We start from the raw sequence: 27,616 nt of genomic DNA on the forward strand, positions 1-27,616 counted from the left end.
AGTTACAGTCGGATTAAGGCAGTAATTTGTTTTTTTCACATGCATGTAAACGTACTGACTGTTAAACCATTTTGCTTTGTGGTAGGGAGCATTATTCTGCTGAAAGAGGCCACAGAGGCCAGCTTTTAGGACAAAGCTGCCAAACATGTCCCACCTAATGACAGGCGCCATGACAGCAAGATAACCAGTGTTCACCTTTCAGTGGTCATAATGTTATGGCTGACTGGTTATATCTTTTTCTTTTGGTGCAAAATTATTGTTAGCTTAACTGCACACCTGCACACATTTTTACATTTATATATATATATATACTTAAAATAATCAGGTATGAGTTGATGCACATTGAATCTAAATGTGAAGTAGCTTCTTTTCAGATATGGGAACCAAAATACAGCACACAAAAAAACGAGCATTTTACCCAGTTTATTACAAAAAGAGCACATATAAAAGGATAATATACAAGCCATGAAATCAAATTAAAAAAACAAAGAAACAAAGAGAAACCAAAAAAAAAAAGAAAAAAAAACTGTTTGGGTTTAGCAATGCAACTTTTTGAGATCATTATTATTAGTCGTAATAATAAATAAAGTACAAAATCCCACCAAATGTGAATCTAACATTTACCCATAATATGCTCATCCATTTCGTCGTCAAACACACTCACCACCATTAATGCGCTATTGCTTTAATATTAATGATAAATAGTTCTATCTTCAGATAAAATATCCTATAGTGAAAAAACATTGCGCAGTCACAGCTAAACAGCAGGTTTTCGTACGAGGATGGCGGCAGCCCTTTCACTGGCACTTTTTGGGATTATTTTCTCTTCAGTTTTGTTTTTCAGATTCAAGCAGCAACAAAATTAATATTTTATTGTTTTATATTCTTTGTATATATTTTCACCATATACTATTAAACCATTGAGACTATATTGAAAACCTGAGAAAACATGCATTTTTTTTCTTTTTTCTTTTCTTTTTTTTCCTCTTTTTTAAGAAAAGGTTGTGCTTTAAAGGCTTTCCTTTTGTGAAAGGAAAGGTCCAGAGAGGTGGGGACAGACGGACAAATGAAACGGAAACACAAAAAGAGATATTAACTGTCCTGGTAAAGCCCACAGTGAAGACATGCCTCTTTATAGTTGGAACTATTTCCACAATATGCAATGTATCGGTACTACAAAACCAGCAGCTGTTTTTGGACAGTTTGACTTGAATTTTTGATTATAATGGCTTTTATAGACACCAGTCAAATGTTGTCTCGGCTCCTTCGTGTCCCTTTCCCTTTAAGTAATCACGCAACCCATAAGGCATGGTGGCTTCATGGACCGATTGTTGTTAATGTTTTTTTTTTTGTTTTTTTTTTTTCTTTTTTAGTAATATGGAAATATCTCCTAACACTTAAAGCGAGGCACTTGTTATGTCTACAAACTACTTTGAAAAAAGAACTGAAGAGAAACACCGGAGAGCTGGAAACCGAAAGATACAAAGAGTTAAAGCGAAGGAAGGAACATGCTTCGTTAAGACCCATAGTGCATTGTGAGAGCGTAAAAAATAAAAGCCAGTTGTCAGTTTAAATTTTTTTTTTTTTTTTTTTTTTTGCCAGTGAGAGGGTTCCCATTTTTAAACGAGTGAGTGCAAAACGAAAAAACAAAAACAAAAGTCACAAACTAAAAACCACTTCATTGCAGTTTGTCCACTACATCACAGCGTGGGGAGTCGGGGGGAAGGAAGGGGGGAGAAATTGCATTGAATGGAATGTAACCAAGATCCACAGCACCACATGAGAGAGAGAGATAGAGACAAGAGAAAAAGATAGAGATAGACGGAGCGGGCTCAGTAGCTCAGCCTTGGACAGTAAACATCGCACAGCCAGCTTGTGGAGACCAAACAGCAGGGCTAATTTTTTTTTTTTTTTTTTTTTACTTTTAGTGTTCCAAAAGGTACAACTGCATGCAAAGCATTCCCATTTAAAACAATGCAAAAATGAGGTAATAGTTTTTTTTCATAGCATTTTTTTTGTGTTATTTCTAAATAAATAAATTATGATTCGCCCCCCCACTTCAAAAAAAAAAAAAACTATATAAAATTAAATACATACCCACAATATCTACAGTTAGTAATAAATTATGATTGTTAAATACTTAAGGCATCTCAACTGACAACACCCTGTGTAAACTATGAAAACTTCTTCACAGATGACTCCACTACAGGAGGAGGCAGTGTCAACACTGGCAGTGCACACGACAAATGGAGAAGTCATCCTCGATCCTCGGCCCACGAGGCTCCGAGAGTCTCCCGGGGGGGAGCAAAAGTCTTATCCTTTGCTATCACAGTGCGTAGGACAGTGAGGGTCCTAAAGGCTTCCTTTATCACACAGCTCCGTGGAACTGGAGTGACAAAGCCGACACAAAGGGTAAAAGAAAAAAGAAGAAAAAGATACAAGGAACTGGTGGCGGTAGTGAGTGTTTTAACAGCCTGAATGTTTTCCTGCTGTCTGTTGTGTCGCCTCGCGTCTGTGTGCACTGTGAGAGGGAGGCTGCCTCCGTCGCACCACGTCCTAACATGTTCTAGCAATACAGCATAGCAACCAGCATAGCAACCACGGAGGGGAGGTCTGTCACACGAATACACGAGATCAATACGCAAGCAGCTCCTCTCCCCTGCTGAAACACTGCATGAATCTATACCTAAATATAAACCAGGTGCGAGGGAAAAAAATAATAAGAATAATAAAAAAAAAACATTTGTTGCTATAACTATCACATGTGCTTGTTCTTTAGGCATTAAGGTAAACATCAAAAGGAGGATCCCATCGTTGCCACCGAAGGGGGACGGGATGAACACGCGCTACGAGTCAGGGAAGCAGCCGCTGACCGACTTTTTTTTTTTTGTTTCGTTAGTGTTGAGAAGATAGTCACAGCTCAGATTAACTAAGTCATGCACAGGCGTCTCTGTACCTTTGTAAATTGAAGTAACGCTACCAAAGCTAACAGCCCAAGTCCACAATGAAACATGCATTTTTCTTTTTTTTTTTTAGTTAGTACGCACTGTTCCTCCACTGGCCCTAAGCCAGATAAAAATGCAAGAACAAGGGGCAGCTAAATCCTCCCTCCTCGCTGTGCAGTGCATGATAGTTTCCTCTTTTTTTTATTTTTTTTCCCACCCCTTTCTCTTTTTGGCTTTGTGTTGTTTGTACAAGCACTCCAGTGGCCATGCTATTAACCTACAGTGAATTAAAAGTCTAGGCCTCGAAACGCATTTGCATGTTCGACATCCGCGCATTTGTTAGACACATTCTTTAAGTCACACACGCACAGACACACACACACACACACATAAAACCTATGTGCTGATTCAAGCTACACCGTGAACATTTTGGTAAAAAAAAAAAAAAGAAAATACACTTTCTACCTAAATTTTAAACACAGAACAGCTCAGTCACTGGGGTTTCCGCGGCAGTGAACGACGCCTACTCACACGACACCATCTCACTTGACACCAACCCAAGGTAAATGTACAAACTTGTATTGCGAAAATGTCAAAGCTGCATGATAGAATTAAAACACTCAGCTAGCCTGGTGCTCGGGGCCCCGAGGAGGCGAAGGCGCCGCATCACATATCACTTGTTGGTTACTGCTACTCTACTACGACCACAAATGATCTTTAGGTAAACATGGCATCAGAGCATTTAGTTTCTGTTAACGCTTTCTCCTGTGTGGCAGAATATTCATCTTGATTGACATGTGTTTGAAAAGAGAGAAATATATATATTTATATATATATATATATATGTATATGTATGTATATAGAAAGAGAGAAAGGGCAGAAGAGTAGCCAGCTCAGTGTGGGGTTATGCGTTTTTTCCGCTCTCAGGACATTAAGTCATGGCTTTGAGGACATGCTACACAGCCCGGGGCTACCTACAGTACAACACCACAACAGCAACAACACCCCACTTATGACCAGCAAGCTACGAGTAAACCCTGTGTACATGACTATGTGTCTGCGTGTCTTTTGCTTCCAGAGGGATGTGCTTCTATAAGAAAGAGAGTCCTTTTTTCGCAGCCTCTCGTGCAGTTAGTTGTCCTGGCTTGGCTCAGAAAAGCGTGAGTCAGAAGGGCGGTGGTGACGTCACATGAAGTCCGGAGACATTTGGCAAAGCACCCAACGTGGTGGTGGTGGTGGTGGGGGGAGGGCCGGCGAGCCGGGGTGGAAGAAAGCAGGAGGGTGATTGAATCACGACGGCTCGAATCTCATCAGCTGTCAGGGTTCAGCTGTGTTTCGATGTCAACTCGACAGATTGGACACTTCCTGCTGGTGGCCAGCCATTGGTCCACGCAGCCCTGGTGGAAGAGATGCATGCAGGGCAATCTCCTATGGGAAAGATGGAGAGAGGACACGTGGTCAGTGTTGATTCACCTGGGCGGCGCACAGTTATGCGCGAGGACTTCCGAGACGCGCAGACGGTTAATTTTGTTCTTTCGGTCGTGTAGAGGTGACTTCTGTTGACTCATCAGGCCCACGCGCCTCTCAGACAGCTGAGGCTCCATATGCCGTAAACTGACCCTCTTTCCTCATCCCGGGGTCCAGGTCTTATTCCCTGAAACTCAATCCCCGGCTTGTTTTGAAATGCACATCCCAGATAATGTGCTTACTTTAGTGCTTAAAGGAACAGAGGGACATTTTGGTAAACATTAGCTTCCGTTTAAGCTAGATTGGTGCTTCTGTGTCAGAGCCTCCAGCAGCTGACCCCACGTACTTGTGTGTAATTGTGTCACTAAGATGCTAGCTGGCAGTGAGATTTCTGTGTGGCTACTTTAAGTTTCTTCCCTCTTTACTTTAAACGGCAGCAACCAAAACTGAGCGGCTAGTGTCGGAGCTAAGACATGTTGAACAACTACTTTTACTGAAATTAACGAAACGCAGTGCAGATGGCACGGACAACGGCTGGACTGACTGAGGCAGAAGGAGGAAGAATTTTTTGTGCTTCTCACAACACTGAGGCAGATGCAGGTACCGAAATCTTTAGCTTTAGATTTGTTATAAAGACTGGGCAAAGGTGGAAGTGGAGCATGATTAAACCTCATTAACATTCATGTTTAGTCAATTAAAACTAAAACTGCAATCAAGGGGCAAATGTACACCGATCAGGCATAACATTATGACCACCTTCCTAATATTGTGTAGGTCTCCCTTGTGCCTCCAAAACAGCTGTGACTCATCAGAGAATGGACATAGACCTTCTGAGGGTGTCCCCTGGTGTCTGGCAATACAGTGTTGTTAGTGGGGGCTTTGGGTTCTATGTGTTGAGGGGAGGGGCCTCTGTGGATCATCACACAAATCATTTTTGTGCATGTGATTGTGTCAATCGCTATGGGGCGTGGGTGTCTGGTCTGGTCTAGGTTGGTGGTACATAACATCCAGACAAAGAGCAGGAATTGCCACAAAACTGTCAATGTTATTTATTTCTCCTGTCAGTGGTTTTAATGTTGGCTTTAAATGCTCAGTGCAACGACGTACTCCCTCAGAACTAAATCAAACTGGCAGTTTTACATTTGTTCATTCGACGTATTACGTGCTAATCAATGATTTTAGCTAACGGATTCATGCTAAGCTAAGACTACAGGCTGTAGCTTATTTATCACATAGCCACTGGTCGGGTATTTCTCACCTGACGTCCTCTCCATCCTCCAGCATGGACAAACAGATGGTGCACTTCTCGTCCACATCTGTTTCCTCCTCCTCCCCAATCTTCAGCTGCAGGGGCTTCCTCTGTTTGCAGGTCAGATTACGGAGACAAAACAACGCCGGGTCAGAAAAAGGCAAGTGCGTTGAATGGGTCGTGTCCCCGTGTGCCCTTCCTGTTATCTGTCCCACCTTCTTGTATTTGTGTGGAAAGGTGAATCTCTCTATGGTTGTCTGGACGGCTCCTCTGCTGACGCTCCCCAGCCGGTCCTCCAGCTGCAACAGCTCCTGCGCAGACAGTCGAGGTTGAGTTAAAGGAAACAGAGAAACTAAGAAAAGAGCAGCTACTAAGAGGACGCGGGGAAAGACTGGCTTCATTAACCGCTGTTTTCAAGGTCAGGAAAAGACTTAAATCGATAAATGGGTCCTCAAAGAGTAGAAATTCAAATGTTTGCACTGAGCAAACTCCGCCTGATGAGGAGGAGAGCTTCAGATTTACCTCGTAACTTTCTCGCACAGCGGTGGCGTGCCTCGAAGGGTTCAGGCTTTGCAGTGCCAACAGATGCAACTGGGGGTATGGGTAGTTTCTGATTTCATGCACAACCTAAAAAAGCAAAGATTGTTCATCATATTACAGCTGTTGTTATCCCACGGTTAGCTTTATTCCATAGGCATCTCATGCAATCCTTAAAATCACATCTTAGCATACCAACGGATCGCTTCGATCGCAAAGTGCAGGTCTACTTGTGGTTGCTAGAATTTCAAAAAGTAGAATTGAGGGTAAAGCCTTCAGCTATCGGACACCCTCTATACTTAAGGTCAGGCTTAAGACTTTCCTTTTTGACAGTTATGCTGCAATAGGCGCTAACCACATGTCCTCTACTCTCCTTTCTCTGGCACCGAGCTCCTGTCCTCTGATTTCTTATTTAATTTCTTCTCCATTACCACTCAAGCAATTCTCTTGTGCTACTATGTAGCACATTAACTGCTACGTGTCCCTCTCTCCCCCGTTATATAAATAAAACTGAATTGAATTGAATTATCATGACACTCTAGAGGTCAAATCATATTGATCATTGTCTGACGTGCTGACCCCGTTAGATTTAACGTCTGTGGAAATTATGGGATGAAAATAGCGTAGAGGCTGCAGGGCCCACATACCACTTGTGTAGAGGACGTGTTCCTGGGGAAGTGGTGCATTCGAGGGGAGGCCAGGTAATGCTGATAGTGCTGGGGGAGCTGCTGCAGCTGGTACTGGTGGTGAGGGAGGCCGGCGTCTACGCTGAGATCCCTGCAGAGAGACAGACGTGCGGCTAGATCAACACTGTCACCCGTGCTGGGCGACGTGACAGACGGACAGATGGGCGCGGAAGTGAAGGATAATTTCTCAGCTCTGCGGGACCCTCGTTAATCTCAGACAGCGACTCACCAGTCGGTGCCTTCGGCCAGGTACCGAGGCTGCTGTGTCATTGGCTGGGGGACGTGGAGGGGGGGAGAGTACTCGTAGCCTGAACGCAGTCGGTGAGGGTTCAGGGGAATACGCTCCTGAGTTCTTCTGCAATCACACAAAAAATGTTAGTTTTTCTGCGCGCGCGGACGTGCATCCGTGCGCGGAGCCGTTACTACCTGGAGTGCGGCAGAATCCTGCGATGCTGCGCTTCAAGGAGCTGCTGCTGGATGAGGTATTGCTGGTGTAAGGCCTGAGGTAGGAATGAAGGCCCCGGCACGTCCTGGAACTGGGGGGGTGCAGGCAGGGCGGTTAGGGGCGGGTGGTGTGCGGGGGGCATGTGGGGGGCCAGGCCTGTCTGCGCGGGCTGGCTGGCGGGTCCTAGAGGGAACTCGGCCGAGATGGGCGCCTGGGGAGCGCCCAGGTGAAAGTGTCGGCAGGAGGTAGCATGGCTGTGCTGATGCCTGGTGAAGTGAGCTCCTATGGGGAATAAATTCAAGCCGGATAAGCCCCCGTGATTACTCTCCCAAGAGCACGCAGACAAGACACAAAGCTGTCCTTTCTGGTTTTCACATGAAAAAAAGAAAAAAAATCACACATAAAAATAAAAGAGACCTGACACAGAAAGAGACAAGACAGACGTGACAACAGATGGACGACGCAGACTCCGACACCCCAGCAGAGCACCATCTAAACCCGCAGATTGCACCCAGCAGCTTCCCTCTTCACTTGACATACTACAGCCAGCAGGAAGGAAAACGTATCTTCATTAACAACCTAACAGCCCTGCGGAGGCCGTCCCTGATCAACTTAATGTATCTGGGCTCTAAATTTGAAAGGAGCACACATTAAACGTTTTCTTTTTTTTCTTTTGGTTTCATTAAAAAGGCACCACGGCAAATGTCGTGCGGTGGGCTCAAAAGATTATGCCCCCGTCCCATCAGCGGAGGAGAGGAGATATGAGATTTGCGTGGTAGTCCCACCCAATCACCCCCGTGTTGACTTGCACGAAACAATCAATACAAATTACTCCGGGCTCAGAGAAATGAGGGCTGGAGGGAGGGTGAGGCGGGGACAGACAATTACGACATCGGCTTTCCATTATGGCCCCGGAGGCCTCTGCACCCGGAGGCGGACGGCAGCGTCTGGAGGATGGATGGATAAAAAAAAAAATACCTCTGTGTTGCGTCTCCGCGTGGCCCACGAGCAAGAGCGGTGGGTTTTGCGCATTTTCAAGCTCCATCAGGCAGAGTGAATCTGTTCAGCAGTGATGCGTGAGTGACACTGCATGTCGACCACGAGCAAGAGAGGAGGATTTGGCTGTGGGTTAATGGTTTGTGATTGTATTTTTATATCGAAATTTACATCACGGGGAATAAAAATAAAAATGCAGCTAGCTAAAGCTAATCAACCTGATCTCTGTAAATGTAGCAGCCAACTTAACACCAATAAGTAACATATAAACACACAAGATCAACTGATTAGTGAGATGTAGAGGTGCAGGGAGATGTTTGTTGTTATCTTTTTGCTATGTTTTCTAGGATGTCAAATTGACATATTTTTTTACATGGTCTTGGCGTCGTTGCACACAGCCTTAGGACATGGAAGGGCACTGAACCCAGGGAGCCACGAGCGAGCCGAAAACCACATTTGGCTGAGGAAGTAGAGCAGAAATGGCAGACGGGTGGCTTTGGATTGGTTAAAGGCAGTGCGTGGGGTTTGTACGAAGCCCGTGACCCGGTAAGGCTGGACTGGCTCTGAAGCTCGGGGTAAATATCAAATTATGATGTGTCTCTGGGCTCTTTCCACAGCGTGAACGGCTGACGTTAATACGTGACATATTGCAGGGCTGCCGGCAGCGACGGCCCCTGATGCTGTTATTGTTGCGTCTCCGCATCGACTTCACCGGCATAAAAATGTCTGATTGGTGCAGATCAGACCCCCCCATACCCCCCACCAGTGCGCCCAACCGCCCACACTCCCATCCACTTCTCTTCCTCACCCCTGAGCTCGTGCACAGACAGCCCCTCCCCCCTCACAGTGTGGCTGCAGCATGGCGTCCCTGTGTGAGTGACAGCCCGTAAAGCCCCGCCCACCAGCGACTGCAGCAGTCTGACATGGATCCTCTCCCCCCCCCCCCCCCCCCGCTTCCATCACTGCAGCTTTACAAATCACACCTCCTCTCTATGGTAATCCTGTCCTCTGCCTGTCCGGTGGTCTTCCGTCATGTGACACGTCTCCACACCTGCGGACGTCCCCCATTAACGCAGAGTTTAGGAGTGGGGGACATTAGCGTCGGCCCGCTCCCGTGGGAACACACACAGCTGTTGAGTTATTTTAAAAGTCAGTTGCTGTAGCCGGTGGAAGAGGTTTCTCAGACACACCTTGCGTGTGCACGGAAATAACTCTTGACTATTTCAGACTTTGGGAACAGATGTAAGGCTCGAGTGGCCTGAGCCACTGCTGCTCAGCTGCGAGTCCAACACGTCAAAACTCTTCAAACCTCTGTGCAAAAAAAAATGTGAATACTTGAGATCTTGAGTCTGTTTGCCCCACTTATAAACTTCTCAAATAAGGTGTTAATGCAACGTCGAAAAAACCCGCACACCTTTCCTTAAAAGGAAAAACGAGACCTCGGTCTGAACCCACGGCGCTCGTGCAGTTAACTGCGGCCTGTAGGCGCCGTGGAGGGAAATTATTTTCCCAGTGAAAATTGTGAGCGCTTCATTTAATGACATGTTCAGAGCCTTATCTGCACTTTTAATGTGAGCCTTATGGGGTTTCGTTGTCACGAGCTACACGGGCGCAACCAGATGATGTGTTAATTTACTAAAAACTGCAAGGAGCAACGTGCCGCTGCTTTGTGATTTAAGAGTTTATTTATAAATGTGTCAGGGCCTGTTCTGCTAATTAACGGAGATAAGTGGCTCGTAGCTTACAGCCCTTACACCAAGTTCCACTGATTAAATGGTTGCGTTTCAGTTGTGCGTCACATAGAGGAAAGGAAGGAACAAGCTGGACATTTTGGGTGATTCACTTTACTCTCATGTCTGTGCGTTGAGGTGACGCCACGGCCAGCCGCCAGTTAGCTTAGCTTACGACAAAGACTGGAAACGGAGTGAAACGGTTAGTCTTGGTTTGAGAAAACTGCAATAAAATGCAGCAAAAAACATTATCGGTGTAGTTTACACACACAACCTCTGATGTGGGCACTTATAAGGAAGAAATATACAAAGCATACTGATGTTTTGATCCATTATTTCCTTAATTAATGAGTGCGAGAAGAGCCGGTAGGTGGTATTCGTTACTGTCGAACAAACCAAGCCACGATTCCCAGTTTCCAGTCGTCGTGTGAAGGGAGTTAATTGGCCGCTGGCCGTACCTTCCTATTTTTCATACAGACATGAGAGTGGTATTGATCTTCTCGGGCTAACAGTCACAAAGAGAGCACACATTCCTTTAATAGCAGCGTGCAGAACGGCACAGCCTAAAGAGGAATGCAGCTCTCGCTTTAATTTACATGTGATGAAGAGAGACTTCGGAGAATCTTTCAGGTTTAGACACTCGTCAGTCAGCGTCACCCATCGCATCTATTAACCTTTATCATGTTTCACTATATTAGTCAAATGTTGGATTTCGAAGAGTTTTTGCATGTGTTGAAGTACCTTAATTTTTTGTGGTATTTTGTTTGCTTGATTAGTAAAAAAAAAAGAACAGATCTTCTTCTCGGGCTAATTTATCAATAAATATACCGTGATTTCATCCACACTGCTCGCAGTGGTTCTCAACACCAATGAACACCAATGAGTGGACGTGAGGGAGGCCGTGTTTTTTTGTCTCATAAGTAGTGTATGGATTAGGAAAGAATGACGGCGTGTCACAAGGAGGGATACCAAAGCCGGTGTGTTTCAGTAGAGACATGCTTTTGTTTTGAGATGGAGAGAAAGTTTCGGTTGCCCCTACACTCCGAAAAGGGAAGCAGAGCAGCGACTCGAGGAAACTCTGTCAAGAGACAGCTGAGAAATGAGAGCACATATAGAGTGAGGGGACCGTCTCAGTGACAGCACAGTGTGGAGGGAGGAGGGGAGGAACACATGGAAATCAGCAAAAAGCACACTGAAGGTTAGGAAGAAAACTACAGTCTTTATTGGAAAATATTAGTATGTTTGGCACTGTGTGATAATAGTAATAATAAGAGTAATATATCCATAATAATACCATGCAAATAAAGACCAAAGGCGAGGCCTGACCATGCTCTCTGTAGGGTTAACAGAACAGAAGCAGCATCCAATGAGTAGATGTGTATGCTTACAGCACATTTCAGTACAGCAGGGACATCTCTACACAAAGATTACATTGGAATCTGCTGTTCAATGTGGAAAAAACAAAAAGTATAAAAATGACCATGCATTAGGATCTAATACAAGAACATAAGGTAAGAAAGAACCACAACCAAAGAATAAAAAAGACATTTTGACTCTAAGAGGAGTTCTACAGCAGTGCAGGATATACACATCCCTGTAAAATGGATAGCATTCTGGAGGCGCCCGAGGACAGATTTGAGAGGAGGAGGAGAAGGAGGAGGAGAGGAGGAGGAGGAGGAGGGGGGAGGCTGCGCATGATTGTGCGTTGTTTTTCAAAAAAAATAAAAAAAATAAAAGATAAATAAATAAATGGCAAGATGAATTAGAACTGCCAATTTATTACGAAATCAATTTAGCTAGCGGGAACAAAGGCTCTGACACATGGACAGGATTATGAGCAGGCATTTGGACGCCACTATAACAGGTGCAGTGGACCATCACAGGTGAAAACAACACCACGCAAATTTACTGTGATTTCTGGTCTGAGGGCATCGGCCAATTAGGGTAACAGGAAGGTTTGGTGGCAACAAAAGCTGGTACAATGCACCTTTTGCAGAGAATCGGGGATGGAGACTGAAAAATAAAAATAAAGAGTTCGATCAAGCCTGGCTGTAATCGAATTGCTTCGGAGTGTGTGGTGGGGGGGCAGGAGGAAGGAAGGAAGGAAGGATCAAAATGTATCCACTTTACAGAAATTTACAGCAGAATGTAGTCTATCCACACTGAATGGGAGAATCACAATGACAGTCTGTAGTAAAAATAAATAAATAAATAAAAATCTAACGCTACAATGGGTTATTCACTAAAGAGCAACATGACAGTTTAAAAAAAGACAAACTGTTTGCTACAGAAAGTGTTATTCTTTAGTCGGTTACACAGAAGGATACGGTATGAGTGGGAGAACTCTGTTTTGTTTTGTTTGTTTTTTTTTTCTTTTTTTTTGTAATGCCAATGTCGTCTTCAGATGGAAAGAGGAAATGAGGAAGAAGGGGTTCACAATACAGCTAGATGCAGAGAACAGGCAGAGGCTACGGCAGACAGCAGCAGATGATCGTTAGCTACACAATGGAGGGGGACAAAGGTCTGAGAAATGCGGAATGTAGAGCCAGCCTCGATACTATGGAACAGGAAAAAAGAACACAAATAAAAGCACAATGAAATCATTGGTGCTACTGCATGTAGTTTTTTTTTAACAAACAAATTACCACTATAATTATTATTATTATTATTACATAATCAACACAGATAGCCTGCTGCAGTGGAGGATGATGCCCAATTCAACGCCTTAATGGTGATCACGTTTTCACCTGCAGGGATATCTGAGGGCTCTATTTCTTTTATTTATTTATATATTTATATATATATATATTTATATATATATTCAAATGTTTAAGGGCCACCATTTTACGACCAGCCACGATCTAATACGGCCATTACGCTGAATGGAAGAAGCTTTCATAATTGAAAATGGGATTAAACGCAAAACATGAACTATCCACACAAAGGGAGCAAAAATGATCAACCCCTCCACCACCACCACCACCCCGACAACCACCACCAATATCACCACGACGGTCTCGTCGGATTCGGATTCTTGACTACATTAAAAGAAAAAAGAGAGACAAATATTGAAGGAGTTATATATATATTAGCTAAGGCGGAGCTACGCGTTAAATCTACCGGGAGAGTAGTTAGCGGCTAGCGGCGAGCGCACGGATTTGCACGTAAACACAACACGGAGCTGAGGATAAAAGAAAAGCAGGGACGCAGGGAGGAGGAGGAGGAGGTGGAGAAGGAGGGGGGGCTGCCATTTGACAGCTGTCGTATTTTATTTTTGGTGGCTGTTTACGGGCCCCGAAACAACCTAAATACCACATATTCGCGTCTCTTTACTGCGTCTCCGTTCGCGTAAATTAGCGCTTACAGCTGGCGAGACGGCGAAAGTTGCCCGCACCGCTCCTCGCTTCTTCTCTCTCTCTCTTTTTTTTTTTTTTTTTTTTTTTTTTAATTTAAGCTAGCAGGTGTCAGCTCTGTTTACATCGTGTGCGACGGTTTTAAAAGAAGAGATTTGTTAAGGGTTAGGGCAAAAGAACACAAAGCTAGCCATACCTCTATTTCTAACTGAGCCGAAGACGGGGAGAACCAGATATCCAACATGTACTAAAACCATCCTGGGTCCTTCTTCTTCTTTGTTGTGCGCGCAGCCAGCGAGACAGATGGTCCATGGAAATGATCCCCCCCTCTCCAGTCCCCAGCACATTCAAACGGACAGCCTGCGAAGCCTGCGCACACGCAGCCCGGCGACCAATCCCGGCGCGGCTCCGAGGAAGGACCCTCCGGCTTTGGCACCGGGATCCGCCAATGGGACGAGGGCCGGGGCGGGGACGTCCGTGTTTTGGGACAGCCCACCACTCCATGGATGGATAGATAGATAGATAGATAGATAGATAGATAGATAGATAGATAGATAGATAGATAGACCGTGGGCCATCTTCATTACGCAAAGACAGGAGGTGCAACATATAAAAAAGTTAAAATAAAGTGTACAACATATATGTTCTTCAGTGTGTGTGTGTGTGTGTGATGTATATATTAGCAAATAAAGAAATATATATAGATAAGTTAGACTATATAAAAAATATACAGTAGTGTATAAAAGCAATATACAAACAGGAATGGGCCCTAAGTACAAGGGGGTCACGGTTGCAATTTAGAATCACCAATTAAGGGTGGGAGGAAACCGGAGTACCTGGAGAACATGCAAACTTCCTGCCTTCCGCCCCCGTTACTACTTGTTGTCGTGTGCCGTAACACTGGCACACTGGCACTGAAGTGGATATCACTGATTACCTTGTTTTCATGGCAGCTGTCGTTCCAGAAGGCCTAACAATCCTCAATGACGAGCAACCACTATAGTCTTCAGAACTCTGGAGCTGATCCCGTTTTCATTCCCCGTGCGCTTTGTATAAATCGATGTTATTTATTTTGGATTCTGTAGGTTAATGAGCGCGAACTTATTGGATGCCAGACTGATTGCCTATCAGGATTTATACACTGCAGACTTTAACATATTTCAGGTGACCACTTTTCTTAGTGACAGGAGACAGTAAATGAGCTGAGAGTCTGAACCATCAATCCATCGTTTCCTTTCACTTCATTTTGTGTGTGACACCCATGGTAAATATAATGCTCCATTGCACCAGCCTGTTGACACGAGGCGTTTCGTGCCCATGGATTTATGCTGCTGATGCCAACATCCTACATCCATGTGGCTGAGGAGAAAAAGCGTCGTCCAGAACAGTCATCACAGGTACAGGTCACTTTCTTTTTTCTTTTCAGCCAGGTGTTCCTGTAGGCAGAGGTGGTGCTTCAGATAAACTCCAGAAATTGTTCTCAGCAGAAGGACAGTTTCCAAAATAACCTCAGCAGGAGTCATTGCAGTGGCAACGTGCCCTCTAGTGATGATAGCATGGAAGAAAAAAAAGAAAAAAAAAAGAAACATGGATTGCATATGTATGAATATGAATTATGGGGGCTGCTTCGCTTTTGTGTTTGTCCCAGTTAGAATGAAGAAAAAAGGATCAAGATGAGGCACATGTTTAATTTAGTTGTACATTATATCGAGTGTAAATTTTATTCTCAGGGTTTCAGGGCGCTGTTGGAGACACCTTTATGTGTCCAGTGTGAAATACATCAGGTGGAAAAAAGGTATAATATTTCAGTTTGATACAACAGATTTTTTTGAACATTAAAGTTCCTCCTTGAAGTAAACACACAATAGCAAATTACCTTAATCACAGGTAATAGAAAGTAGAAAATGTCTTCAGCTGATAGCTCTCAATCTCAAATAGATCACTTCACTTCACTTCATCTGAGGGGGACGTTGTATGTAGGTTAATTTATCTCAAAAAATGTTTTGTTATCCAATCCTAAACTGTGACAATTTCCTTTCTGGTCATGAGCATTGCAACAGAAGCCACTGTAAGTGTTGGGAGGGGTAAAGAAAACTAATTTGATTAAATTCAATTGTAATTTAAGCTCATCATCGTCACTCTGAGACCGAGCGGATCATTTGTCCCAACCGTCTCCCACTGACTCATAGCCATCGGGGGGGGAAGATAATACGTTACAGGTCGTTAAATTATTATTCAGATTCTCGTCATAATTCTTGATCCGCGCAACAGAATCGCTGAGAAAGGGTCCGTGTCCTGAAAGGCTCTCTCTCCGCCTCCGGTGTTAAGCCTGAAGGATGAGGGAACAGATGGGCTCGGAGAGGCTGAGGGGGTCACAGAACTCTTAGCCCCATATGTCCCTGTCTTCCAGTTCCCACCATCTAATGCTTTAAGCCTGCGGTGAAACACAAAGAGCCTTTCATAATGCTTTACAAGCTCTGCAGGTCACACTAATGCAGTCGCTGCCATTTACTCACAATTGACGCAGTTTTATCTGGCATTCCACCTCTTTATGAACAAATCCGTTTAAATAAACGGTAGGAGAAGAGTACATTTGACTTTCCTCAGGCATCTTCCGTTTCAATGCGGCGTGAAGAATATTTCTAAGGCAGCAGATAAGAACTAGTTGAACCGAATGAATAACTATTTATTATACTTTATTAGAAAAAAAAAGCAGAAAATAAATCCTCGCGGTTAACTGGTTGTGCTTGAAGACGTCGTTAACAAATGCCATTTTAAATAAAGACACTTTAAGACCCTAGAAAGGCATCTGCCTGCTTTGAGTCTGAGCCAGCACATTCGCTGCTCTGCGAGGCCACCGCTGCAAAAAAAAAGAAGAAGAGGAAGAATTTGCATACAGCTGATGTTCTGGCCTCGGGGTGAAAAGAGCTGGCTAAAGGGCTTTGGTTTTAGGGGAAAGGGCCCCCATAGACCGCATTGCTCCACTCTCTCATTGTCCTCTTCACGTGAACTCCATATGTCCCCCTAGCGGCAGGTGTCGCAGGATGACCTCTGACCCGAAACGCCACTCCAGTGGGTGATGGTGGAGGGGCATTGTTTCGCGGAGGCAGTTGTCTAGACTGTTTGGCCACGGGGTGAAGGAAGACAATGAGGCATCTCGTTAAGCACGGTGGCAGTGATTTTCAGAGTGGCGGCTAAAGCTGTAAAGATATGATGTTTGAAAGGATGGAAAAAAAAATAAATAAACATACGGGTTTGCAGAACATCATGAAACTCCAAAAACAATAACACAAAAATGAATCACCGTACAAGAGATCTTTAAATAACGCTCTATTTATTTAATTTTAAAATAGTTTCTTTTTTTCTTTCTTTTTTTTTGTTCTACAGACATTATTTTCAAGGAAGTCAGGGACTCGCAGAAGCAACAAAATAAACACATTTTTTTTCTTTCTTTTGTTTAGTTAATTTAAAATACTGACAGTTAAAACAGAATAAAAACAACAGAAGAAGAGCAAGGCTGAATTACTGGTAATGGGAGGGGGGGTAACATCGGACTTGAGGTTAAAAGATGCCACCAAACATGCTATGTGCAGCCGTAGTTGAGCATCGCTGCCCGTTTCCTACCAACTCCTCTACCACTAAAGACATGAGCAATAAGACGGATCCCACAGAACAATAGCCAAATGGGTTATTATTATTATTATTGTTGTTTTTTTGCGAGCAGAAGTGGTCTGAGTTACAGTTACAGTGGTATATAGTGGAAGGAAAAAAACTGGCCAATGGAAAACAAAAATATCAGGAGCGGTGTCTTGAATTTGAAAAAAGAAAAGAAATATATATATATATATATATATATGCACTGACTTCCAAATTAAATTGTTTAAGGAACAGGTGTATAAGAACACGAGGAAATAAAGCAAGCTTAAATTCCATTTAGGCTTTGGTTTAGTTACTTATAATTAAGATTTTTTTTCCCTTTCTGTGACCAGCAGAAGTTAAAATATTTATATAATTAACAAGCATCACTTAGGAAAGTATATAAGTGTTAAAATAGTGTATGAAGTCGTCGGGTTTGTTGTTAATAAAACCAGCAGAGAAAACAAGACCGCAGAGAGAGAGGGGAAAGCAAAGCCCTGAGGATCAGGGCACAACAGTTCATACAGTAAAGTGTTTCATCTAAACTTAAAACCACTTTTATACGCGTGCTAAATTCACATCTATTATTAAAATATTTATCGTCGAGATAGCAAAATCCACTGCTCTGTAAGGTAAAAGAATAAGCTTTATACCATAGTAAAAGAAAATAGTGCACATTTCAAGGCATTCAGGCCATCTTGCTTTGCAGTATTCAATGGAAGATACATTTCCGCGGTTATTATAAAGGGGTCCCCAGAGTTTTAAAGGAGTTTGCATCTATTTGGGATGAACATGCCGACGATAAGTACACCCAGCCAGAAAAACAAAAAAACTAAACAAAACAAAAAAAAAACTGCAAGGTCATACATTCACTGATAACTACCACCACCTGGGACACTCTCAGACTCCGCAGACAAAAAACAAAAAAACAACCACAGCTTCCGATACAATTCAAAACTGTCACTTTCAAACTGTTTCCATTAACGCTCGGGTGGAAATGAGTTGTGTTATTGTAGTGTTTGTGATGAGTGCGTTTGTTTTTTACCCTCAGAGAGAGAGAGACACACACAGAGCAACCTTTTGTAACAGAAACTGAAATTTAAATCAAAAGACATTTTGGGAAATATGTTTATTTGCGTTCCGGTGAAGAGTTAATAAATATGACACGGTTGTAACCACTTTTAAAAACTAAAATATACCGGATGTGAAGCGAAAGCCAGCGGCCGGGCAGCGTAGCACGAAAGACCGGAGGCGGCGGGTGCACCCGACCTCCGGGAAGTTACCGAACGTGACCGGTTTCACGTGCGGATTTAGCAAACGAGATAGAAACGTTAAGATAATGAGCTTGAGCGTGGAGAGAGAGTAATAAGTGGATTCTGTTACCTTTGGACAGAGCTAGGGGTCGGCGCTCAACTGTTTCCCGTCTTAAGCCAATGGGCGTTTATCAGTTCTCTCATTCAACTCCGCGAAAAAAAAGTGAATGAGTCGATTTCCCAAAACATCTGATGACCAATCAAAAGCCTCCCTGACAGGATCAGAACCCTGGCTTTTACCGCTGCTAGACGCCGCACACGAACACAACGCAGACTGACCTCAATGTGAATCCAGTGGTGAGACCTTTAAAAAAAAAAAATAATAATAATAATAAAAAATTAACCTTAGACAGGTACAAATAAACTTTGCCATCTATCCACGGTCTGCTGTACAACGGATACTGTACCAGCTTTTCACTGCAGATTAAAAAAAAAAAAAAAGAAAAAAAAGCCAAATCCAGTCTGAAAACATCCCGTTCAGTCTGTAGTGAGGCAGGTCAACAGCCATGTCGTGATACCGACCTGCTCCGAAGCAGCAACTTGAGGTTTTTCACTATACAGCTTGCAAGCGCACAACAACACAAAATGGACTACCTACATCCGTTACCGAGGGGGGGGGGGGGGGGGTGTAACTGAGGTATTAAAACGAAAGGGAGGATATTGCTATCGTTAACAGACAAAAAATCCACCTGCACCTGCACCTGAAGTGCTGTGCCATTTCATCACGACTAAATTCTGGGGTCAGCAGAATGGCTTTTTGATACATGATTGTTTGAACGGTGAGTTTAAAAACGACGAGTTTCTCCGGAGCGGGAAGAGTCCAACGAGTGGTTAGAGGCGAGGCCGCCGCTCGAGAGAGGGTTTCAGCCCGAACACGGAGGCGAAGCGAGATTGATGAGGAGGAGGAGGAGGAGGAGTGAGAGGAAGAAATGAGGAGTCTTCAGTGTACAAGTTGTTTAAAGTAGGTATTTGTGTCCGGCGTCCTCGTCCAGTGTGAGGTCTACCACCTCGGGAGGGGACACCCAGTTGGGCTGGGGGGAAACAGTAGTCCAGAGCTGTGATTGATTTGTGCTGTTTAACTGCTCCACTGAGTTCCCCTTCCAGGAGGACAGACTCTTTATCACCCCTCCGCAAGGATGGGCGCATCTGTGACAAACAAAAAACAAACAAAAAGAAAGAAAGAAAAGAAAGAAAAATAAATAAAGAAAAAACAAAAGGCTGAATTCAAGAATCAACTTTCACATTTAGCTTCCCCCTCCGAGAGTCTTTACCGTGCTTTCTCTTGCACTCCGACTATCTCCACCTCACTGTCAGAGGAGGCAATGTTAATCTGGCCCTTGTGTTGAGAACTCTCCTTGTGCGACAGCTCTGCCTCCGCGTGGCCTGAAACAAACGAGAAGGGACACAGTCACACATTGTGAGGAGGGCCGGGGAGCAGTTAGAGAGCTTCAGGCCTCGCTGACACGTGAAGACTGCAGCTGCTTTGCTTTGACACAGACAAAACAAAGAAAAAAAAACACAATGGTGAATCTGACACTTGTGTTTGAAATGCTAACTGGATAGCATGGAGTGGCACGCTGCACAGTGAGACCCTATGTTCGTGTTTGATAAAAGGTCAATTTATGTGACTTTTTTTTTTTAGCAGCGCCGGATGCGAGCCACCGGCGTGTGGGATGAACTTCAAAAAAGGTGTCCTGCCGAGATTAATAGGAACCAAATCGACAAGCCGTGCCCTTAAATGCCCTGCCTTCACAGAGAGGAGTGGAAATTTATCAGTTTTGGATATACACCGGGTTTGTAACTGACCTGAGATAGAGCTCAGAGCTCTTATACACCCAGAGTGAGCTGCCATATCCTGGCCTCTGTGTGTTTTTAGCTCATGCTTTATCACCGTGGGCCGGACTGTCTCCACACTCATACTCTCCTGGTTAGAATCAGTGTCTGAAATATCATAGTGACCCACTACTGGAGGCCCGTCTGCAGAAAACAAAGAGAACACTTCATTATTCAAATCATGCCTGGGAAATAGTGGGAGTCTGTTTCGGAACAGAGGCTGGACACTGCATCCACAGTCCTTCTAGTTCCGGCATCCACAATATACACACACACACACACACACACACACAAGGAAGCACCTCCCGTTTTTTTTCCCAGAAGCACAAGTTTACATTACGCGTGAAGCCAAAACATTTTGGGTGTAATCCGCTTAGTGGCACCGTTGACTGCGAGCGTTATCATCAGTTTTTTTTTTTTTTTTTTTAATTCTGCACTAATGACGCGTTCGTGGTGCGTTAATGAAGATTTTGCAGCAGATTTAATTTTTTTTTCCTTTCCATTTATTGCTTTTAAAATAACAGCCATTCACATAAAAACTACACTAAAATACGGTCATTACAAAAAAAGCACTTGAAAATAATATTACTCAGTGAATGAAACGCAGTGTGTGTGTGGCGGTGGTGGTGGTGGTGGTGGTGGAGGTGGAGGGGGGAGTAGAGAGGAGGGGGGTAATAAAAAGCCAAACAACAGAAGAGTTAACTGTGGAAGAGCGGGAACGCGTATCTTTGTTCTACCCTGTAAAAGGAGTCCCTGGGAGAAAGAGAGACACACATACACACACACACGCACGCGCACACACACAAACAAACACAAACACACACTGCTATCCAGACATATCTGTGGGTGTGTGTGAGGGGGTTTGTCTGGACGCCGTGTACTATGAGAGAACACTGCCTATGAATAGCTGATTGGGCTGAAATAAGCAGTTACCAGAGAAACCCAGCACTTGCCAGTGTTAAAGGCCATGTATTAAAGATAGAAAAAGGACTAATGTAAACCAGGATAGCCTCTTTGGTAAACAATGGACTGTCCTTAGTGTTGCGTTTAATGCACTGTTTTGATTGTATGCACCAGGCTCTCTTTACAGTGGATTTAAAGGTAATTTCCGTCACGGGATGGCTGATTCGTTTAAAACAAAAATGGCAAAAAAATGCACCATGAAACAAACAAACAAAAAAAAACAACAATATTCACACAGTTTAAAACAAAACCTCTAGGCCGGAAGTAAAATAAAACAGATCAAATGTCCTGCCAGTCACCGTTTATCAGCATCAGCGAAGGTTTACCTTGCACACATGCTGCTGATGAGAACTAATTTGGCCTTGCACATTCTATATACTAATATAATCACATGCAAACAGGTGGGGGTGGGTCGGGGTGGGGTGGGGGTGGGGGGGGGGGGGGACATCCAGCTTTAAATCCTGTAAAACTGACAGTCATAGGGCTACATATACACATACAGAAAACACCTTTTTAACATCCTAACTAGAAATATGATTAGGCCAGAGATTCCTTCAATGATATCTGTGATAGTGTTAGCAAATGTGATGCTAGCGGTCATCCATATCAGTGAGGAGAGAGTTTAGGAGGAGGAGGAGGAGGAGGAGGAGGAGGAGGAGTCCTCCTCCCACCACCCACTTCCTCTCTACAAAGACCACAGGATCTGAACCAGAGAAGGCCACTTGATCACCCAGATCAGTCCATCTTTTTAAGAAAATCAGTAAACATCGCCATGCACCGTACTGCAGCTCTATCACTGCTGTGTATCTTAGTTTGATGGCTGTTTTTGTTTTTTTTCTTCTTTTAAAGTCAAGCTGCGAACGCGCGGTGCCTCGTGGAGACACGGGCCGACAAGCTGGCAGAGCAGTGCAACAACAAAAAAAACAACAACAACAAAAAAAAAAACACGAATATTAAGTGAGTGAAGATTTGAGGCGCTTGTCATCGCAACTGACACTTTTGTCGGCCTCCTGACCACCAGCCAGGCGGCTCCTGCGCTTCGTTGAGTCCAGTAACATACGCCTCGCGCTACCGCTGCTAGGTTAGACAATAGCAACCTGTAGAGTTACAACTCATCATCATCGTGCAGTCTGCAAGTGTAGGTGCAGTGGAGGACATGAAGATGCATAAAACCTGAAAACTGGTGAAAACACTTTCGTTTTTTCTCCCCCAATGAAAGCATGGTTGCCAACGGTAGCAGGCTGTTATCGCTAGACTCCTTTATTACAGCTTTTCAATGGGAACGAACCCCTGCATTGCTTTTTGTTTGTTTAACCTAGCAACAGTAGCACAGGAAGTCGGCGCTTAACAAAAGGTAGAAGCCCTCTGGTTGGTAGTCAGCAGACCAATCAGGAGGTTAACAAAGGTTCAATTAACAAAGGAAGCCATGCTGGATCTTATATCCATAATAATAATAATATTATTATACACAGGCTACTAAAAATAAGCACTGGGAGCTTTGTCCTTGCTCCCTCACTAGTTTCTTGTTGCCGCACAAAGGCAGCAATAGCAGCAAATGTAACAGAAAGGCCGATATTTATAAAAGAAAAACACGTCTAATCTAAATTTGTAAATTTTTAAAAAGCAAGAAAACCTGTGGATTAGTATATTGCCTTTATATTTATAGACAAATCTGTGTTTAAAATGTTCTGCCGTTAGTAAAGCTATGCCACCAAAATAAACGAGATCTCCCTGAACTATTTACAGGCAGCTCAGAGGAAAGACGGGGTAACGTGTAGTGTTCAACCTGATTCCTAAAAGAAGTAGCGCTATAATGCTTCATCTGTCGTTCCCAGCATGAGTTCAGAATGACAAGGCACATGCTATTAAGCAGCAGCACCCCACCCAGCTCTGTACTGATGGCGGCCCAGGTGCTGTAATGCACACTCTGTATGAATGAAATAATCAGCTACTTTGCAGGTGTATGTGCACAGCTGGTAAACAACAAAAAAACAACAAAAAAAAATAATACAAACAGGCCATACAATAAGCAATACAATAAGAGCCCTGACTCAAAAGTCTATTAAGTTATGCTCTGTGTCCGTGTCGCAGATGCTGCAGAAATCAAACAGGTGAGTGGAATTAAAATCTCACAGTGATTCAGTGTCAGCAGACGCACTGAGCCTCGGGTCTGTACAGAGTTCAAATGACCAGCTCAGGACAGGCTGCTGCTAATGGTGTATCTGTTCCTCATATCGTTGACCTACAAGTCCCCACCGCCTATGCTTTCTGCATCAACTAGCTCTACGCCTGGTGAGATCAGAAGTGAAATCTAAACATTCAAGAGACCGGGGTCTGGAACAGCTAGATTTCCATTTTGAGTGACAACTTCAGGGAGGATGTTGTTGTTGTTGTTTATAGGGGTGGGGGCGAGGCTGTTGTTCTCCCGCGCTAACATGTAGGCAGCCATGGTCTCTGCAGACTCTGACGAGGGCAAAAAGGAACTGGGGGGGGAAGGCCGGCCCCCCTGGGAGGGGTGCTGCTGCCCCTCCTGGGCGTCACTTGAGCGTTTGGATGAATCGTTGTCCGAGTCGAGGTGTGCAAGCTTTTCCATCCAGACGCGGAAGCGCTCCTCTGTCTGACGCTGCATCACAGCAAAGCGAGTCATGGCCTCCTCCAGAACACTGCCGATGCCATTCCTGTCCCACGAGCCGGTGTCCAGCAGCCCATGAATCTGGGCTCCCACTCTGGATCTCTCCGATGCACGTCTGAAGCCAGCTTTAAAGACATTGAGGCCAAGCCATAAGAAAATACAGTAGCACTTTCATGCTTCGGAGGTGGACTTTTGTATTAAAGAGAAAATGACAGTTTGTTTTTTTTTTTTTTTTTGGTTACGTGCAGATCGACTCTTTCATGCTGATGGACTACATCATGCAGTTGAAGCACTCAAATCTGTGTGCAGGATGTAAAAATGGTTGAAGACATTTCATGTACTACTGATCCCTAAAGATGTCTGGGGTGATTCATTCAGCAACTGTGGTTTGGACAATGTGTTAACTGGAGAGACTTTGAAGGAGACGAACCCAATCTGAGGTAGATTAATTGCATGTCTATGGAGCAAGAGGAACAGATGTGACTGACTATGTTTGCTGCAAAACAGCCGTTACATTCGTAAAAAAAAAATGAGGTAGGTTTAATATCGGACATCAAATCTCTGTCATGCCTGTAAACTAGTGAAACTGGTTCTGATGTGGACACACAGCAGTAGCTCTAAATAGCCATTTATGAAACAAAAACCATGACACACCACAAGCTAAATCAATGGGAAAGAAAAACTGCCGACCAGACCGAACTCAACAGGTTCTAATCTAAAAGAAAACACGCTCACATTGAAGAAAAAAAAAAAAAAAAAAAATGAGCCTAAAATAAACAAAGTGCCTTCTCTTTCAAAAGAAGGAGCAGACCTGTAAATACCAGCCTGCTGCTTCTGGAGATCTCAACCCACCCGGGAGATTTCCACATCAACTAAGCCGCCGTGCATGAGGGCAGTACAATACATTCTAGTTTTTACTGCCGTTATTCTGTTCTGTGCCTCCGTTTGGCACGTAGCATATAGCCATGTTTGGTCAGAGATGTGAATACTGCGATTTATGCACGTTCTCGTGGACCACACAAGAGCTACCTGAATCTAGAGTTACTGAGAAGCACCTGACTGCAGCGCCAAAGGACTGGCTACCTCCTGTGTATGTATGATAGATAGAAAAGCACATTTGATACGGACAAAAAGCAAGACATACTAAATGCCTAGCAGTTGTTGAGTGACTTAGACACATTCAGTAGACAGGAATAGTATGCATATATGTTTAACCAATCTCAATAATGGCACAAAAGGCAAGACTTCAAGTCTAAACTTGTGCAAAACACGATGTTTTTACAACAAACTGAGCAGAGCCTCGCAACTCGGGCTAAGACAGCGAGATCACAATCTAACTGAATCCATTCACAGCAAAGGCTGATGGTACAAATGGTTCACTTGTTGAATTGCAGGACTCAAACTATAGGTTAGGTTAACGCGACTGTGTTATCGCTCCCATGAGTTGAAGAATGTCGACTTTCCACGGCATGCAAACAAAGAGACAAAGTTCAAACAAAACATGTGCTGTATTACGACAGGTGAGTGGGCAGAAGCCCTCTAAACATGACAGTCTATGTGTCTAAAAAACAAGGTGAATGGACAGAGATGATGAATGAGAAAATGACAAAAAAGACTGAATCGACAAACACAAACAAAGCAGGCCTTGTTTTGATTTCATATGAACAGGTTTTTGTACAGCTATATGTTTTTATATTGAGCTAACCGTTTTGTTTGCCTTAAAATGTAAAGTCATGCAGACAGCCCTTAACTGTTTCTGTGATGGTTGACTAATTATTATTAATATCGTCATACATTCTAGGCCTGTAGTCTACCACAATGTGATTGAGAATATCTGCTGGTGTATAACCCTGGACAGTGGTGGTAGTAGTACTGTGTTATAAGCATGTGTTGTGAACATTGGCTCATTACCTGGAATATCTGTCTTGATTGTCTTGCTACCTCCTGAAGTGTCATCGTCGTCGTCCTCGGAGGAGCTGGTGCTGGAGTCACACGTGAGCTCGCTGTCGCTCGTACTGCTGTCCTGCAGCAGGTTATACTTCTTCCGTGCTGCCGCCTCTCGCTTCTGCCTCAGCAGGCGTATGCGTTCCTTGTGTTTCTGGCTCCGATGACCTTTCACTTTTGCCATCTTGCCGTTGGTTTGTTTCTCCTGGCCCCCCGCTGCTACCCCGGTGGGCTGGCAGCGGTTCTTCTTTGCGGCCATCGCGTTCGGAGGCATCTCGCTCTCCGAACGTGACCGTCGGGACTTTCTCCCCCCTGAAGCCGCGGCAGACGCTTGCTTTCCTGTCGCCTGCCCGGGATCATTTCCGCCTTCCGCGGCGCCCTCCTCCTCTCCTTCCGCGGGGGGAGCGGCACCTTCTTCCCCTGAGGAGAGCGTGTCCGAGTCAGCCAGGTGGCCGCTGGATGAAGGGGAAAGCATGCAGGGGTTTGACGAATCGCTCTCATAGACATTATGAGACGCAGGCTTGTCGCTCCCCGGGGAAGCGTGCTGGGACTCTGGGGAGTCTCGGCGGAGCTCCTTCATCAGGCATGGCATGGACAGGCTTTGCTCGCCCTCTGTGTGAAAGGGACTGTCCTCTTGCTTTTCCCTTGGGGGTGAGCTTGTACTAGTGGAGGTCTCCGTCTTCAGGTGCTCGTCCTGATCTGCTTGGGCAAACGCCGTGGCTGATTGTGCTTCATCAAGGCACTCTGGGGGGCACTCAACATCCACAAATTCTTCTGCCTTCTCTGAATCAGCCATCTTCATGCTAGTTGAGCCCAGAGCCCAAAGGTCCAACCAACATGGACCAATGTGCCTGGACAGGGACTCACCTGCTGATGAAAAAATAAAAATAAAAATACATCAATCCTTCCAAATAAGTGTTTTATTATTTCAAAGATGATCATCTGGGAGCAGCAGTATAGCATCTAGTTTTTGATTATGGGTCAAACTTTCTGTTTTAATACTGAGCTGCAAATCATTTGCATCTTAAATTAGTACATTAAACCAGTTAGCATCAAACAGAAGGGCTTAACTATCATTAATGGTCAGTAAATAGATGAAGCCATTAACTAACAGATCCAAACTTATTTTGTATATTTTCTATTATTTTACAATTACTGTGTAGCCACATTTTAAAACCAACATATGTCATTACATTTGAACAGAACTTCTCATTTTTCTGCGGATCAAAAGTTCCCTTCATCTATTTTAAGACCTCACTCATTAGTGTAATTTCATAAAAAAATCCAACCACTTCAACCTCAATGTGTGCAATAATGTGTGTTCATGCTAGGATGAATGACTTTAAGTTAAATGTGTCTGCGGCTAGCTGAGGCTAACACAACCTTCTAGCTGCGCAGTGAAGCCAACATCGGTCATAACCTTACACTCCGCAAACTTGGCGAGAAGAGAACAAGTCATGGAAAAATATCCCGGTTGCAGGACAGCTGCCTCGCAAGATCCTATAAATGGAAGCGGTATCTATCCAGCCAGAGGCGTAACAGGCAGAACACAGTCGGTAGCTAACAGCTAACGTCACCTCAGTCTGAAGCGACTCCCAACTTAGCATTTTAAATCGGAAATGCTAGTTGCAACTTACCGCGGCGTTAGTTCTATTCTTCTTCTCCCAGTGTCAGACTTTTCGACATCTTCGGCGACGTGCAGTCTCTCTGGTTTGCGATGCACGGACGGCGCACTGCTGAATGCGCTTTACTTCTTTGCAACTTGGAAGAATTTGGACGTGTTTTGGCGCAGTCTGCTCGCACCTTCGCGAGCCCTGTTAGCCATTAGCCGCTAGCCGTGCGTTTATTTTAAAATGTCTCCATCGGCCGTCGTTCACAAAGCTACGT

The 27,616-nt window shown here is 44.2% G+C and overlaps 2 protein-coding genes across 6 annotated transcripts; both read right to left on the reverse strand.

Annotated features, from left to right (window-relative positions):
• Window positions 1–408: 408 nt before the first annotated feature.
• On the reverse strand, window positions 409–13,831 carry rnf165a (ring finger protein 165a). Of its 2 annotated transcripts, none has more exons than XM_047570248.1 (8): window positions 13,605–13,831; window positions 7,311–7,611; window positions 7,114–7,236; window positions 6,846–6,975; window positions 6,184–6,288; window positions 5,877–5,972; window positions 5,671–5,771; window positions 409–4,373 (listed from the first exon to the last, which is right to left on the reverse strand). In XM_047570248.1, exons 1-8 carry the CDS (start codon window positions 13,753–13,755, stop codon window positions 4,256–4,258), a joined length of 1,125 nt encoding a protein of 374 aa, XP_047426204.1. In that variant the 5' UTR covers window positions 13,756–13,831; the 3' UTR covers window positions 409–4,255. The 2 variants fall into 2 exon arrangements, with proteins under 2 accessions (XP_047426204.1, XP_047426203.1); XM_047570247.1 differs by having other exon boundaries at window positions 7,114–7,239; window positions 13,605–13,829.
• Window positions 13,832–16,723: 2,892 nt separating this feature from the next.
• On the reverse strand, window positions 16,724–27,591 carry c19h18orf25 (chromosome 19 C18orf25 homolog). 4 transcript variants are annotated; one of them, XM_047569828.1, is made up of 5 exons: window positions 27,367–27,591; window positions 25,697–26,596; window positions 20,164–20,334; window positions 19,629–19,740; window positions 16,724–19,503 (listed from the first exon to the last, which is right to left on the reverse strand). In XM_047569828.1, the coding sequence occupies exons 2-5, from the start codon at window positions 26,529–26,531 to the stop codon at window positions 19,314–19,316; spliced, it is 1,308 nt and encodes a 435-aa protein (XP_047425784.1). In that variant the 5' UTR covers window positions 26,532–26,596; window positions 27,367–27,591; the 3' UTR covers window positions 16,724–19,313. The 4 variants fall into 4 exon arrangements, with proteins under 4 accessions (XP_047425784.1, XP_047425783.1, XP_047425786.1 ...); XM_047569827.1 differs by having other exon boundaries at window positions 25,697–26,599; XM_047569830.1 differs by lacking the exon at window positions 20,164–20,334 and having other exon boundaries at window positions 25,697–26,599.
• Window positions 27,592–27,616: the final 25 nt, after the last annotated feature.

Source organism: Mugil cephalus, chromosome 19, assembly GCF_022458985.1.
Source record: "Mugil cephalus isolate CIBA_MC_2020 chromosome 19, CIBA_Mcephalus_1.1, whole genome shotgun sequence".
NCBI classification, from domain to species: Eukaryota; Metazoa; Chordata; class Actinopteri; order Mugiliformes; family Mugilidae; genus Mugil; species Mugil cephalus.

What these genes read in the sequence shown, in the direction of transcription:
- rnf165a (XM_047570247.1), bottom strand. Translation starts at nt 13,755, where the DNA reads ATGTGCTGGGGACTGGAGAGGGGGGGATCATTTCCATGGACCATCTGT. An exon ending in ACACGTCCTCTACACAAGTG is followed by an intron (nt 6,289 to 6,845) that starts GTATGTGGGCCC and finishes TTGCTTTTTTAG; the next exon opens with GTTGTGCATGAAATCAGAAA. An exon ending in TTCCACACAAATACAAGAAG is followed by an intron (nt 5,772 to 5,876) that starts GTGGGACAGATA and finishes ACCTGCAAACAG; the next exon opens with AGGAAGCCCCTGCAGCTGAA.
- c19h18orf25 (XM_047569828.1), bottom strand. Translation starts at nt 26,531, where the DNA reads ATGAAGATGGCTGATTCAGAGAAGGCAGAAGAATTTGTGGATGTTGAG. An exon ending in AATCAAGACAGATATTCCAG is followed by an intron (nt 20,335 to 25,696) that starts GTAATGAGCCAA and finishes TGTTTTCTGCAG; the next exon opens with ACGGGCCTCCAGTAGTGGGT. An exon ending in AGCTCTGAGCTCTATCTCAG is followed by an intron (nt 19,741 to 20,163) that starts GTCAGTTACAAA and finishes CGTTTGTTTCAG; the next exon opens with GCCACGCGGAGGCAGAGCTG.